Consider the following 16,732-nt stretch of genomic DNA (forward strand, 5'->3'; position numbering starts at 1 on the left):
GACACAAACTCAATTTACAGAATAATGATTGGAATGCAGTCTTTACAGATAATCAAGTCTTAAAGGTACAAACAATGTGAGTGGAGAGAGGATTAAGCACAGGTTAAAGAGATGTGTATTGTCTCCAGACAGGACAGCCAGTGAAATTCTGCAAGTCCAGGCAAGCTGTGGGGGTTACAGATAGTATGACATGAACCCAAGGTCCCGGTTGAGGCCGTCCTCATGTGTGCGGAACTTGGCTATCAGTTTCTGCTCAGCGACTCTGCGCTGTTGTGTGTCGTAAAAGCTGCCTTGGAGAACGCTTACGCGAAGATCAGAGGCTGAATGCCCGTGACCGCTGAAGTGTTCCCCGATTGGAAGAGAACAGTCTTGCCTGGTGATTGTCGAGCGGTGTTCATTCATCCGTTGTCGTAGCGTCTGCATGGTCTTCCCAATGTACCATGCCTCGGGACATCCTTTCTTGCAGCGTATCAGGTAGACAACGTTGGCCGAGTTGCAAGAGTGTGTACCGTGTACCTGGTGGATGGTGTTCTCCCGTGTGATGATGGCATCTGTGTCAATGATCTGGCATGTCTTGCAGAGGTTGCTGTGGCAGGGTTGTGTGGTGTCGTGGTCACTGTACTGCTGAAGGCTGGGTAGTTTGCTGCAGACAATGGTCTGTTTGAGGTTGTGCAGTTGTTTGAAGGCAAGAAGTGGGGGTGTGGGGATGGCCTTGGAGAGATGTTCATCTTCATCAATGACACGTTGAAGGCTCCGGAGGAGATGCCGTAGCTTCTCCGCTCCGGGAAAGTACTGGACGATGAAGGGTACTCTATCCACCGTGTCCCGTGTTTGTCTTCTGAGGAGGTTGTTGCGGTTTTTCGCTGTGGCGCGTAGGAACTGTCGATCGATGAGTCAAGCACCATATCCTGTTCTTATGAGGGCACCTTTCAGCGTCTGGAGGTGCCTGTTGCGATCCTCCTCATCCGAGCAGATCCTGTGTATACGGAGGGCTTGTCCGTAGGGGATGGCTTCTTTAACATGTTTAGGGTGGAGGCTGGAGAAGTGGTGCATCGTGATGTTATCCGTGGGCTTGGGGTATAGTGAGGTGCTGAGGTGACCGTCCTTAATGGAGATGCGTGTGTCCAAGAATGCAACCGGTTCTGGAGAGTAGTCCATGGTGAGTCTGATGGTGGGATGGAACTTGTTGATGTCATCATAGAGTTGTTTCAGTGATTGTTCACCATGAATCCAAAGGAAGAAAATGTCATCGATGTATCTAGTGTATAGCATCGGTTGAAGGTCCTGTGTGGTGAAGAAGTCTTGTTCGAACCTGTGCATGAAGATGTTGGCATATTGAGGTGCAAATTTGGTCCCCATGGCTGTTCCGTGTGTCTGGGTGAAGAACTGGTTGTTGAAGGTGAAGACATTGTGGTCCAGGATGAAGTGGATGAGTTGTAGTTGTCTCCACTCACATTGTTTGTACCTTTAAGACTTGATTATCTGTAAAGACTGCATTCCAATCATTATTCTGTAAATTGAGTTTGTGTCTCTGTCTGCCCTGTTTGTGAGCTCTCCACTTGACGAAGAGCAGCGCTCCGAAAGCTAGTATGGCATTTACTACCAAATAAACCTGTTGGACTTTAACCTAGTGTTGTTAAACTGCTTACAGTATATGGTGGACTAGAGGCACATGATAGAGACACCTGTAGTAAGTGGGAGGAGGAACTACACCTGAATAACAACACAGCTCATCATAAAAAAGAGACATACATGAGAGGGGATGAGAAATGTGTGCAAATCTATTTACACTGGGAAATAGATTTGCACCCATTTCAACCAAAGACGTGCTGGTTGATATCAGACTGGTTGATAAATTGCCCCTTAGTGTCAGGGGGATTAGGAAGGTAAATATGTGGGGTTACAAGGACAGGACCTGGGTGGGATTGTTGTTGATGCAGGCTTGATGGGCCAAATGGCTTCCTTCTGCACTGTCGGGATTCTATGATTCCATGAACATTATATATATGTGGTTAACCGTGCCGCCATTGTTCTCCTAATATTTCTTTTTTTTTCATAACCATACCGCTACATCTTGGTGCATCCCCAACATCCACAGTGGAGGTGAAGACAGCCTGCTGACTGTTACACCATGTTGTCTGTGATGGCTTTGGCAGGTGTCCTCTGGAGGCCCATCGCCTGTTTCGGGTGTCCTGTTGTGTGAGGAAGATGCACCCTACTCGGTCTGTGTAGCTGCAGCTGATGGGGTCTCAGGAAAAGGAGATTGGGATCAGCTGGACATTGCTGGAGTCACCTGAATGGATGACCCCGTGGTCTTCAGTTGCTGATCTTCATCCCTACAGGTGCCCGAGGGCCCCTGGCTGACTCTTTGAGAAGAGGTAGCTGGGCTAAGATGTTGTTACCCTGCCCCCTTTTTGCATAGCCATTGATGAATTCTTTCAATGCCTGCATCAATGAATGTAGCTCCTGGTGCACTGGAGGACCTATGTCCTGGACCAACGTCTCCATGACAGCCGAGATCCTACTAGTATTGACTTCAGTGCTTCAGCATGCTATTATCTCAGACTGAAGGCAGATGGACTCCTCCATCATACATTGATATCTGAAAGGCACAGCTGACAACCCAATCATGACGTCCCAGTGATCATCTCACAGCTCCATCAACTGAGTTAGAATTGAATAGAGAGACTTGTCACCTGACTGGGACTCAGCGGGATCCCGGGCCTCCATCAGTTCTGTGAGTGCCCACGACTTTGGATGTCCCTACCTCCACCTGCTGTGGACCAGGTTCTGTGCGGTGCTCACCAGTTTGTGACCCCAAGTCGGCTTTACAACAAGGTTGCACCAAAATGTATGTGCCTGCACTGATGGAAGATCACTGGCCAGCACGGGATGCTCACAGCGCTGCGCCTCCACCCACCCACCCACGGCCCGATTGCAGCCCCCAAAAGCATTCCCAGGCCATGCCTGATCCCCCTCCCATCCCTGAGCGCCCTGATCTCCAGCTCCCACCCCCAGCAGTGACGATCCCCCCCATCCACTCCCCCCCACACTGGTGCTGCCCCCTTGGCCCCACCCCCTCACCTCCCCTAGGCCCTGCCCCTTGGCATTGCAGAATGCCCGGTGGGCAATGCCGAGGTGCCCCCTGGACATGTGCACTTTGCCCCTTGGGCAGTGCCAGGGGCACAGACTGGCACTACCAGGGTGCCCATGTCCAGGGGGCACTACACCCTGCTGCTCGACCCCCTGGGGGCCCCCGATTGCCCCCCTTCACTCCGACAAGGTCTCCCGCTAGTTGCCCGCAAGTGGGGAGCTGCTCGAAACCCCTCCAGGGTGAAATACTCCTGGCAGGGTGGGAGATGTTATTGGGCCCGGAGAATTCCAAGCTGGGTGGCACGGTAGCACAGTGGTTAGCGCTGCTGCTTCACAGCTCCAGGGACCTGGGTTCGATTCCCGGCTTGGGTCACTGTCTGTGTGGAGTTTGCACATTCTCCTCGTGTCTGCGTGGGTTTCCTCTGGGTGCTCCGGTTTCCTCCTACAGTCCAAAGATGTGTGGGTTAGGTTGATTGGCCAGGCTAAAAAAATTGCCCCTTAGAATCCTGAGATGTGTAGGTTAGAGGGATTAGCGGGTAAGTATGTAGGAATATGGGGGTAGGGCCTGAGTGGGATTGTGGTCGGTGCAGACTCGATGGGCCAAATGGCCTCTTTCTGCACTGTAGGGTTTCTATGATTTCTATGATTCCTGGGCCCGATAATGAGATTTAAAATACATGAAAAACCGATTTAAATGACTTTCCTCTCTTCCCGCCGGTTTCCAGCACGGTCCCGACTGCGCCTGTTTTCCGGCTATGGGAGACACGCATGCGTTGGGAACACGTGCGTGAATCCTGCGAAATGGCCGACATGCGATTCTTCCATCTAGATGCACCAAAAAACTTGCACGTCGGGATGGAGAATCGGGGTCTGTGTTACTATATCATTGGTGCACTCACACAAGCTGCAATCCCTGAAACCCAGGATGTATTGCACAGTGTCACTGAAACAGATGACAAATACATAGAACATAGAACATTACAGCGCAGTACAGGCCCTTCGGCCCTTGATGTTGCGCCGACCAGTGAAACCAATCTAAAGCCCATCTAACCTACACTATTCCTCATCCATATGTTTATCCAATGACCATTTAAATGCCCTAAATGTTGGCGAGTCCACTACTGTTGCAGGCAGGGCATTCCACGCCCTTACTTCTCTCTGAGTGAAGAATCTACCTCTGACATCTGTCCTATATCTATCACCCCTCAATTTAAAGTTATGTTCCCTCGTGCTAGCTATCACCATCCGAGGAAAAAGGCTCTCACTATCCACCCTGTCTAATCCTCTGATCATCTTGTATGCTTCTATTAAGTCACCTCTTAACCTTCTTCTCTCTAATGAAAACAACCTCAAGTCCCTCAGCCTTTCCTCATAAGACCTTCCCACCATACCAAGCAACATCCTGGTAAATCTCCTCTGCACCCTTTCGAATGCTTCCACATCCTTCCTATAATGCAGTGACCAGAACTGTACGCAATACTCCAAGTGCGGCCGCACCAGAGTTTTGTACAGCTGCAACATGACCTCCTGGCTCCAAAACTCAATCCCTCTACCGATAAAAGCTAACACCCCGTACGCCTTCTTAACAACCCTATCAACCTGGGTGCCAACTAAGATCAGCTTACTATATCATAGGTCCATTCAAAAGTCTGATGGCAGCAGGGAAGAAACTGTTCTTGAGTCGGCTGGTATGTGTTCTCAGACTTTTCTATCTTTTTCCCGATGGATGAAGGTAAAAGAGTGCGTGTCTGGGCTGTGTGGGATCTTGTGTGTCACTGGTGGAGAGTGTGAATGTTTAAGGTGGTGAATGGTGTGCCAATCAATCAGGCTACTTTGTCTTTGTCAAGTTTCTTGAGTGTTGTTGAAGCTGCGCTCCTCCGGGCATATGGAGAATATTCCGTCACACTCCTGACTTGTGTCTTGTAGATTTTGGACAAGCCATGGGGAGTTAGTAGTCAAGTTAATTGTCACAGAATTCCTAGCTTCTGTCTGACCTGTTCTTTTTTATGGCAGGTCTAGTTCATTTTGATAAGAATCATAAGAACTAGCAGCTGGAGTAGGCAATTCAAACGCTCGAGTCTGCTCCACCATTCAATACGATCATGGCTGATCTCATCTCGGCCTCAAATCCACTTTCCTGCCCATTCACCATAGCCCTTCAAACCAATTAAAAATCTGTCCACCTAAGTCCCAGCACCCACCACGTTCTGGGGTAGTGAATTTCACAGACTTGCAACCCTTTGGGAGAAGTAATTTCTCCTTATCTCTGTTTTAAATCTGCTACCACTTTTCGTAAAATTATGACCTCTTGTTCTAGATTGCCTTACAAGAGGAAACATCCTCTTCATGTCTACTTGTCAATTCCCCATATCATCTTGTATACCTTAATTAGATCTCCTCTCATTCTTCTAAACTCCAGGCAGTATAGGCCTACACTGCCCAATCTCTCTACCTAAGTCAAACCCCTCTTCTCTGGAACTATCTAGTGAACCTCCTCTGAACCGCCTCCAATGCAACTACATCCTTCAAGTAAGGGGACCAAAACTGTACACAATATTCTAGGTGCAGTCTCACTAATGCTTTGTACAGTAGCAGCAACACTTCGCTACTTTTATATTGTATTCTTTTAGCAATAAATGCCAAGATTCCATTTGCCATCCTTATTACATTCTGCACCTGCATACTTTCTGGTCAATGGTAACTCCGAGGATGTCGATAGTGGGGGATTCAACAATGATAATGAATGTCAAGGAGAGATGGTTAGATCCTCTCTTGCTGGAGATGGCCATTAGACTACCTTACAGTTAAAAAAATCTTCAGATCCCATTCCCCAGCTGAAATTGGCAGGCGGATGTTCTCCTCTTCCTATTCCTGAGTTAGTAGCTTCCACCACTCTCCAACTATCTTCACAGCCTTCTCACTAAAGTCACAGTTTTTTCTCTGATTGATTGCAGCATTTGATCTTCTCAGATTTGCATGCTTGACAAAACTACTGTCTTACTGGTTTAAATCAACCAAAAAACAAGCAGTCCTTTCTAACCCCAGGCCCACAAAGCATGAAATGTTACAACCAAAGAAACATGTGCATGAACATGTAAACAAAGAACTGGCCCAGAACTCCACAGCCTGGTTCTAGTTTCAGGCCCTGTCTTGGACATCCCCTACTTGTCAGTGTGTGTGGCATATAAAGTAAAGTTTATTTATTAGTCACAAGTAACGCTTACATTAACACTGCAATGAAGTTATTGTGAAATTCCCCTAGTCGCCACAGTCAGGCACCTGTGCGGGTCAATCCACCTAACCAGCACGTCTTTCAGCATGTAGGAGGAAACCCACGCAGACACAGAGAGACCGTGCAAACTCCACACGGACAGTGACCCAAGCCGGGAATCGAACCCGGATCCCTGGCGCTGTGAAGCAGCAATGCTAACCACTGTGCTGCTGTGCCGCCCAAGAGTTGGCTGGGTTATCAGATCCTGAAGTAAGATCACTGACCTGAAACATTAACTCTGAACTCGCTTTCCCTCTTCACAAATACTGTCAGACTTGCTGAGTATTCCCAGAATTTTTTGTTTTCATTTCAAATTTCCAGCGTCTACAACATTTTGCTTTTGGTTTGAATATCAAGTGGCAGCAGAGTAAGTAGGCTTCGTGTGAATCATTCGAATTCTGAATGCAAGATTACCAATCTAAAATGTTAACTCTGCTTGGTGCTTCACAGATACTACCTGACCTTCCAGCGTTTTCTATTTTTTCAGATTCTGAATGGACCCTGGCAAGTAGGGAATGAATTAAGCAAAGTCATCCTGCCTTCAAAAAAAATCCCCTGACAAAATCTATAAAATTTAACACCTGGCACAGCGTATTTTATTTTAACAAAATAATTGAATGTTAAGGTTAGGATAAACATCTCTCAGCATCAAAACTTTCTGGTCAGATGCAAGTAAAGAGCATCCTACAAGAAATATGTAAAATGTAATACAAAAATTAGCCATGTAAACCAACTGAAAATGTTGCTTGTTTCTGAGATGGAATCTCTTTTAAGGCATTGCAATGAAAATTGAATTGGTAAATCATTTCACTATTACAAATTATTTGATGGCATCATTACCTAATTTGATTTCAACATAAAGTCCTGTGTCAATTTTACAATTAGGAAAATAATTTGTGCTCTTGCATTTCCTGCACATAGATTTCCATGATAAGATACTTATTTAAAGCAGCCATACACGTACACTGATAGGAAGAAATGATAACAACCACACCTCATTAAATTTTATGACCTGGACAGATAGCTTAAAAGGTAAGGTGATGTCTGTGTGAAATAAGATTTCAAGTTTGGCCTTCACGAACTCGGTCTACCATGGGGCCGGGGAGTCTGTGGAGTATAGGGATTCTAACATGGGCTGTTTCATATACCTTCTGTGTGGAAATCAAACATGGTGAGTGTGAAAAATTGGGAACAATGACTCTTTTTCAGGATAGCAATAATCTGTTTGATTTGGCACTGTATTAGAGACATACAAAGGATAAGAGATAGACACATTGCAAAGAGTTATAAAAAACTAGAGAAGTTTTATTTTACTTGACCTTATTTTGAATACTGGGAGCCCAAATGGCAGCCAATTCTCTTTCATTGCTAAATTTTAGAATTTGTGTTTTTCAGCCAGATTACCGAACCACAAGGATCATGTCTGCAGCACCTGGGGCAACAACCACTTTAAAACCTTCGATGGAGATGTTTATAAATTTCCTGGAACTTGCGACTATAATTTTGTGTCTGACTGTAATCCACTCTATAAGGATTTCTCCATTCAAGTTAAGCGTACAATCTCCAAAGAGCATCCGATGATACATTACGTCACAACAACAATCAAGGATATTGTGATTTACATGACATCTAAAATAGTGGTCGTCAATGGAGCTCTGTAAGTGAAGCAGTAAAATATTTTGAACGATGTATATTTTTATGCATTTTACATCAGTGCCAGGGCAGTCTTTGGGTCTCAGGTTGCCTGTGTTCCCCATAGTTCGACCCAAGCAGTAACATGTTCATCAACAAATTATAGCTTTAAATTGCATTTTCTCTCCCAACCTTGTGTTTCTTCCTGTCCTAAACTTCCTTTCCTAAAGTCATTTGGATAAAATTTTGTCACCAAACAGGTGGTTGTTCTGCAGGTGGACTCATAGGTTTTATTTTTGGGATGTGACCAAATTATTGGTTGAAGATGAAAATTCATCTATTTGATTTCTTGCAGTTCAAAGGAACCAAATGGTCACCCTTCTGTGCGAACGAAGGTATAAATGTCAGCAGCTAAAAGAAATACTGCCAAATATGTTGTCAACCCTGTTTCTCACCAATGGCTCACATGTTCTTACATTGAGCACTTGTAGCCTCCACCATCTCCCTAGTGTAAACTAAGATTGTAATCCTTGGAAGGGCAATTAATCAGGCGGGAACCAGTCATATCCTGACATCCACATAATCCCATTCAAAGGGTCATTGCATGGTGATGGAACTCTTCCAGTTCTCCCCTCATCAAAGGCCGCTCTGAGCAATTGTAAATCCCAAATCATCAATTGGGCAGTAAAGAGGCATTTCCAGAAAGATTGGATAACCTAAAGGTATCTATTTTTAAACTGTCCTAAATAGTATATGTGCTAAAATGAAGTAAGAGTTCATATTCTATTGTAAGGTATTGGAGAAGGGCAATGTCGAGTTAGTCCTGGATTTTGAGTCTAATTTATGTTGGATATGGCCTATCTAATGTCAATTCAGTTTGAATGTACCATACACAGTAAATAAGGACACTAAATTTAGATTTCATGACTGCACAAAATTGAGGTCAACAGAAGGAAAATTAATGTTTGGGGGCAATGAGAAGGATGTACAGGACAATATAATCTTGGCAGACAGGAGGGTAGTCAGTGTGTGGATAGAGAGAAGGACATTCACTGTGTGTAGATAGACAGGAGGACAGTAGTCCAGTCAGCATTTATGGATAGAGCAAACAGGGCAATCAGTTTGTGTAGGTGGACAGTTAGTGTGTGTGAATGGACAGGAGGACAGTGAGTATGTGTGGATGGACAGGAGGATAGTCAGTGTTTGTGGTTGGAATGAAGTGCAGTCAGTGTGTGTGGATGGACTGGGAGACAGTCAATGTGTGTGGATGGAATGGAGGTCCTTCAGTATGTGTGGATGGACAAGTGGACAGTCACATAATGTGTGCATGAATAGGAAGATAGTCAATGTTTGTGGATAGATAGTTGTGCAGTCACTTCAGGTTGATGGACAGGAGGATAGTCAGTGTCTGTGTCTAGGCTGAAAGCAATTCATTTTTCTGGTCATGAAGGTGGTCATATATGGGGATAGATATAGTGATGTTTAGCGTTTGTGATTAGAGCATAGGTTGATCGATTTGTGAGTGGACAGTGAGACTTTCAGCTTTTGGCTAGATAGGAGAGCCCTAAATGTCTTTGAATGGACATGTAGATAGTCATTTTGCAGGTTTCGACAGGGAAGCAATGTATGTGTGGATGAACAGTGGGCACTCCATGTGTTTGGTCACACCAGGAGATAGTCATTGTTTATGCTTGGTTTGAGGTACATTCAGTGTATATGTGGTTGAACAGAAGGATAGTCAGTGTTTGTGAATGAACCGGAGGACTGTAGATATCTTTGTACAGGCAGGAGTCAGTTGTTATTTATGTACAAGCAGGATGACAGCGTCCATTAACAGAGACTGTCTTTCTTTACTCTCCCATGTCATCCATATCGTCATGATTCAATAGATTACACCCTTGCCTCTGAATCAGAACATGTTTTGGTTTAAAACATTTGAGACAGTGTGCCAGTTGAGCTTCATTTTGCATCTAACCTATGCTGGAGCTGTTCTGAGAGTATGTGAAGGGACAATCAACCATAGAACTAAAGAAAAGTTATGGCACAGAAAGAGGCAGTTGCTCACTGTGCCTACACTGAAGATTGGGCTTTTTTTTGTATCAAAGCTATATTATACTTAATTTCACAGTAGGGGACAAAATAAAGATGTAATATAAAGTGTTGACAGATGGGGTATGCTATTTGAGATGATGATGGTCCAGTGACATCAAATGAAGCCTTTTAACTAATGCAAACCATCCAGAGGATCCCACAGTCGTGTATTAGACTCTTAAAGAGAAGTTGGAATTATACGTAGGAGCAACATGTCTATTGTGTAAGCAGTTTAGATGTAGTATAAAGAAGTATTAAGCAAATATCAGAATATTTCAATAGTCTGTCTACTAACCAAGATCCAAGCCTAGAATCCAAGATAAAAGGACCATCTCAGAATATGTTGGCAGCTGAAAAGATATTGAAGGAACTACAGAGTGAAGAAAACTTTGAAAGCAGCTCATAAAAAAATCAGTGGATGAAGGAGGCACATGGAGAGAGGTAACGATGATCATACCTAGTGTGCAGTCTCTGCCCTTACCCTGCCTGTTTGACTGCCCGAGGCCCCACAAAGAGGCCAGCAGTAGGAGTTATGGAAACGCCATTTTCTCTGGTTCTGAGCAGTATCAAGTATTCATGAAAAGGAGTCAAAGTTTCAAATCAGTTCCTTTCTTTATGTATCTTACAGGACTAAGGTAACACATGATATTTTCCCAAGGCAGGGTGTGCAGGAGTCCATCACAGATTTTGAATCCATTCGTAAAGCTTTTGGCACTTACTTTAACCCAAAGCAAAATTTAGAAATGGAATAAGCACATTTCAATCAGCGCTTGCATGCACGGTAAATAAAACAGTAAACCTGGGGAATCGACTGTATTATTCCTAAATCATATATATCGCCAGCCTGTTCTCACAGAGATGGGAAACTGGGGCGGGAGGGGGGGACGGGGGGTGATGGGAGGGGGGGGCGGACACAGAATGTTTCCACTGCTGCAAAGGTTAGACATTTCAAATGTTTCTCCAGATCTAACTATTTTAATCAAAGTTGAAGACAAGGAAGTCTCACTCCCCTGCCTTATCTCTAAAACCTTACACATTCTCTTTTTTCAGATAGCAATCCAATTTCCTTTTGAATACATTGATCAAACTTGCTTCAACCACCTTCTCAGAAAGTTCCTTCCAGATTCCAATCACCCTCTGTGTGAAAAACATTTTCCTCACATCACTTTTTGCTAATTATTTTGAATCTTTGCTCTCTAGTTCTTGATGCTCTCTTGAGTAGGAGCAGTTTCTCACTGTTTACCCTCAGGATCTTGAATACCTCTATCAAGTTCAGCCTTCTTTTCTTCAAGAAAAACAACCCCAATCGCTCCAATCTATCTTCGTAACTACAGTTATTTATCTCTGGGATCATTCTTGTGAATCCCTACGGTACTTTCTCCAATATCTTCACATCCTTCCTTAAGTATGGCACCCATAACTTGATGCAGTACTCCAGATGAGGCCTAAATAGTGTCTTATACAAGTTCAACATAACCCCCTTACTTTTGTACTCAATGACCCTATTAATAAAGCCTGAGATAATATATGCTTTGTTACCTGCTCTCTCAACGTGCCCTGCCATCTTTAATGAGTTATGTACATATATACCAAAGTCCCTGTGTTCCTGCATCACCTTTATTTTATACTGTCTCTCCATATTCTTCCTTCCAAATTGAATCACTTCACTCTTCTCTACATCGAACTTCATCTGCTACTTGTCTGCCTGATCCACCAACATGTCTGTTCCCTTTTGAAATTCAAGACCATCCTCATCATAGTTGACAACATTTCCAGTCTTCATATCATCAGCAAATCTTGGAATCATGCCCTGCATACCACAATCTATGTCATTAATATATAACGGGACAAGCTTCCTTGTTTTGCATTCTACGTGCCTATTTACTAAGCCCAGAGTCCCATATGATCTATTAATTGCCTTCTCAACCTGTCCTGCAACCTTCAATGATTCATACACATGTACCCCTAGATCCCCTTGTTCCTGAATCCCCTTCACACCTCTTTGCATTAAATGTTATCTCCCACTTATCTACCCATCCCTCCAACCTGTCTATGTCCTTTTGAAGTTTAACACTTTTTTATCACTTTCCTCTTCATGGTTCACGGTACTTCCAAGTTGATGTCATCTGCAATTTTTTAAATTGTGACTATGCATCAGAGTCTATGTCATTAATATATATCAGAGTACAGGGGTCCTAACACTAATCATGGCGAACCTCACTATAAACCTTTCTACTGTCCAAAAAACAACCATTCACTGGAACTCGCTTTCTTGTCACTCAACCAATTCTGCATCCAGGTTGCTATGTTGTATGTAGGTCCTTTTTATTCCATGAACTGTAACTTTGTTCACAAGTCTGTTGTATGGCATTTCATCAAATGCCTTTTGGAAGTTCATGTACACCACATCAATAGTATTACCCTCATCTATCCATTCTGTTCTTCAGGTGCTATGTTAACAGTCATGATACTTCAACTTTCATGATCCTTGATATCTGCCAATCTCTTGGCGTTGTTCTTAAATCTTACACCTATTTTCCTCTTTAATATGTTAATTTATTTCCTTCTTTGTCTTCTTCGTGCTCAGCTATCCTCAATGTTATCCATTACTATCTGATATTTTAGTTTCACTTAGGAACACTTAGGAATTTTAGACTCGTGTGTGAGTCACCCCAGCTCACCTCAGCTGTATATAAGGCAGTGGTTTTAGCAAGCGCAGGACCAGTGAGCCTGCGCACGCCAGTGGGAGAGAGACTGCAGCCAGAGTGAGATTACAGCCAGAGTGAGGGTATCGGGAATTTGGAGCTGAGCGGAAATTTGGTGCTGAGGGGAAAGAGCTGCTCATTTTTGGGAGGAGCAAATTTTTGGGAGGGAGATTCGAGGGCAAGTGAGAGGTAGAAGGAAATCAAACCGTGCCATCAGGGCAGCAGGTAAGCGATTGGCTGGTGACTGGTAAGTAGTTTTTCTATTTTCTTTTTTCTCTTTGCATCGTAGTTGTTGCTGTTGCACTCTACAATAATGTTTCTGTATAATTTCTGTGGTTTATAGTTTGTAAAGGTTACATTCGGTAGTCACGAGGAGCAGGAAAGAAGGGACCGAGAGAATTAGATGTAATCTAAAACAAAACAACTTTCAAAAGTTTAATTTAAAGGGGTAAGACATGACAGGAGAGCTCTGAGCCGTGGTTTGCTTCTCTTGCTCCATGTGGCAGGCTGGGTCAGGTAGTTCCAGTCCCCTGGGTCAGCATGTGTGCAGGAAGTGTCTCCAGCTACAGCTCCTGGAAGCTTGAGTTTCAGAGCTGGAGCAGCGGCTGGAGACACTGTGGAGCATCCGCAAGTCAGAGAGTATCGTGGATAGCACATACAGAGAGGTGGTCACGTCACAGGCTCAGACTCTGCAGGCAGGAAGGGAATGGGTGACCACCAGACAGAGCAAGAGAGAGATAGGCAGGCAGTGCAGGAATCTCCTGTAGCCATTCCCCTGCAAAACAGATGTACCATTTTGGATATTGAAGGACCGCACACGGAAAAGCAGCAGCAGCCAAACTTGTTGGTTCTGCTGCAGCATTGAGGGGCAAAAAGTGTGCCAGTGCAATAGTTATAGAGGATTCAAATATAAGGGGAATAGACAGGCATTTCTGCGGCCGCAAACAAGACTCCAGGATGGTATGTGGCTTTCCTAGTGCTAGGGCCAAGGATGTCTCGGAGTGGGTACAGGACATTCTGGAGGAGGAGGGTGAACAGCCAGTGGTCGTGGTACACAAACGACATGGGTAAAACAAAGGGATGAGGTCCTAAAAGCAGAATACAGGGAGCTAGAAAGAAAGTTAAGAAACTGGACCTCAAAGGTACTGATTTCAGGATTACTAACAGTGCCATGTGCTAGTCAGAGTAGCAATGACAGGATATATCGGATGAATACGTGGCTGAAGAGATGGTGTCATAGGAGAGTTTCAGATTCCTGGGGCATTGGGACCAGTTCGGGGGAGGTGGGACCTGCACAAATTGGACGGGTTACACCTGGGCAGGACTGAGTCTAATCTCCGAGGGGAACTGTTTGCTAGAGCGGTTGGGGAGGGTTTAAACTAATATGCCAGGGGGATGGGAACCTATGTAAGGGATCAGAGGAGGGAGCAAAGACAAAAACAAAATGTAGAAAAGGGAATAAGGAAAGTGATAAGACAGAGAAACCAAGAACAAAGTTCAAACAGGGCTATGGAAAAAAAATTGGGAGCGAGGCAAACAATGTTAAAAAGACAAGCTAAAAGGCTCTGAGCCTTAATGAGCGGAGTATTTGCAATAAAGTGGATGAACTAATCGCACAGATAGATGCAAACAGGTACAATATAATTGGGATTACGGAGAAATGGCTGAGTAACCGAAAACATACTTTGTTTCTGTCTTCACAAAAGAGGACACAAATTAGATGCCAGAAATGTTGGAGAATGCACAATTTCGTGAGAGGGAAGAACTGAGGGAAATCAATATTAGTAGAGAAATGCTGCTGGGAACATTGATGCGATTGAAAGTGACTAAATCCCCAGGGCCTGATAATCTACATCCCAGTGTACTTAAGGAAATGGCTCTAGAAATAGTGGATGCATTGATGGTCATCTTCCAGGATTCTATAGATCGGGAACAGTCCCTGCAGATTGGAGGATAGCTAATGTCACTCCAATATTCAAAAAGGGAGGTACAGAGAAAACAGGAAATTATAGACCAGTAAGCTTAACATCAGTAGTGGGGAAAATTCTCAAATCCATTATCAAGGACTTTATAGTGGAGCATTTAGAAAGCAGTGGCAGGATCAGATAGAGTCAGCATGGATTTATGAAGGGGAAATCATGCTTGACAAATCTGTTGGAATTCTTTGAAGATGTAGCTAGTAGAGTTGACAAAGGGGAGCCAGTCGATGTGCTATATTTGGACTTTCAGAAAGTGTTTGACAAAGTCCCGCACAAGAGATTATCATGCAAGATTAAAGTGGATGAGATTGGAGGAAGTGTAGTGAGATGGATAAAAAACTGGTTGGCAGAGAGAAAACAAAGAGTAGGAATTAATGGGTACTTTTCAAATTGGCAGGCAATAACTAGTGGGGTGCCACAGGGATCGGTGCTGGGATCCCAGCTATTCACAATATATATTAATGATTTGAATGAGGGAACAAAATGTAACATCTCAAAGTTTGCAGATGATACCAAGTTGGGTGGGAGGATGAACTGTGACGAGGATGCAGAAATCCTTCAAAATGATCTGGACAGGTTGGGTGAGTGGGCTAATCAATGGCAGATGCAGTATAATTTGGATAAGTGTGAGGTTATTTACTTTGGAAGCAATAAAAGAGAAGGCAGATTACTACCTAAATGGCTGTAAATTGAGAGAGGAGTGTACAGCAGGACTTGGGTGTCCTGGTGTACCAGTCATTGAAGGTAAGCAGCAGGCGGTAAAGAAGGCAAATGATATGTTGGCATTCATTGCGAGAGGTTTCGAGTACAGGAGCAGGGATGTGCTGTTGCAATTATACAGGGCCTTGGTGAGGCCATACCTAGGATATTGGGGGTGATTCTCCCAAAAATGCTGAATTGGCAGGAAAACTGTTCTAAATCCTGACTGTTTTGTCAGATCAGCTTCTGATCTGAATCTCCGCACTCTGTGCACTGCAGAGGTCCCAGTCGAGATTATCATTAAAAACCCAGGGAGGTGGGGCCTATTCACATCGGAGTTTGACAGTTCTGGAACTCTGCGCATGCGTAGTGGTCCCAATCTGTCAGACGTCCCATTTTCTGCCTAGCCTGATCACTGACCAGCCCAGGATCCCTGCAGTGCTGCCCCACGAGCCCCCACTAAGGCCCGATCGTGGCTCCAGAGCAATTCCCAGGCCAGCCCTGACCCACCCATTCCTGGAGCGCGCCGATGCACAGCCCACCCCCCCAACAGTGGCGATCCCTCCACCCCCCTCACTCTGGCAAACCCCTTCCCCCCGTTGGTCCCCCCCAGGGTCAGACCCCCTCCCGGGAGGCAGGCCCCCCCCTGCCAGCAGACCAGCCCCCCTGCCCGCGCCAATCACTGCCCTCTCTCCATCCCGGACTGATCCCCATGCAGCGTGGAAGCGGGATCCTTCACCCCCGCTGATCGCCCCAGGCCCCGCCCACAATAGGCCCTGTCCCCTGTCCTCAAGGTGTCCTCTGGGCATGGGCACTTTGCCTCTTGGGCAGTGCCAGGGGACACAGGCGGGCACTGCTAGGGTGCCCATGCCCAGGGGGCACCAGCCCCCCACTGCCCGACCCACTGGGGACGCGGATTGCCCCCCCTTAATTCCGGCAGGGTCTCCCGCTAGTTCCCCGAACATGGGTAGCTAGTCTGAACCCCACCAGAATAAAGTACTCCTGGCGGGCTGGGAGATTCAATCGTGACCTGAAAGGTCCCGAAAATGAACATATTTAAAACATATTAAAAAAAGATTTAAATTACTTACCTGCCTTCCCACCAGTTTCCAGCGTGGTCTGACCGGCAACTGTTCACCGGCTCTGGGAGATGTTCATGCGTTCCCGGCGCATACGCAAATCCCTGTTCACGGCCTGCAACGCGCATCTCCCACCCCGACCCAAGAGAAAAGTTGCGGGTCACGATGGGAGAATCACGGCCA

General features: G+C 45.1%; 1 protein-coding gene across 1 annotated transcript in view; it reads left to right on the forward strand.

Annotated features, from left to right (window-relative positions):
• The first annotated feature begins 7,456 nt into the window (after positions 1 to 7,456).
• Positions 7,457 to 16,732, forward strand: part of LOC144499246 (uncharacterized) — a 163,272-nt gene continuing 153,996 nt past the window's right edge. The window contains exons 1-2 of the mRNA XM_078221363.1: positions 7,457 to 7,535; positions 7,760 to 8,021. Of these exons, the coding sequence (XP_078077489.1) occupies positions 7,457 to 7,535; positions 7,760 to 8,021 (341 nt within the window). The remainder of the gene's footprint in view (positions 7,536 to 7,759; positions 8,022 to 16,732) is intronic.

The sequence above is a fragment of the Mustelus asterias genome, chromosome 9 (assembly GCF_964213995.1).
Source record: "Mustelus asterias chromosome 9, sMusAst1.hap1.1, whole genome shotgun sequence".
NCBI lineage: Eukaryota > Metazoa > Chordata > Chondrichthyes > Carcharhiniformes > Triakidae > Mustelus > Mustelus asterias.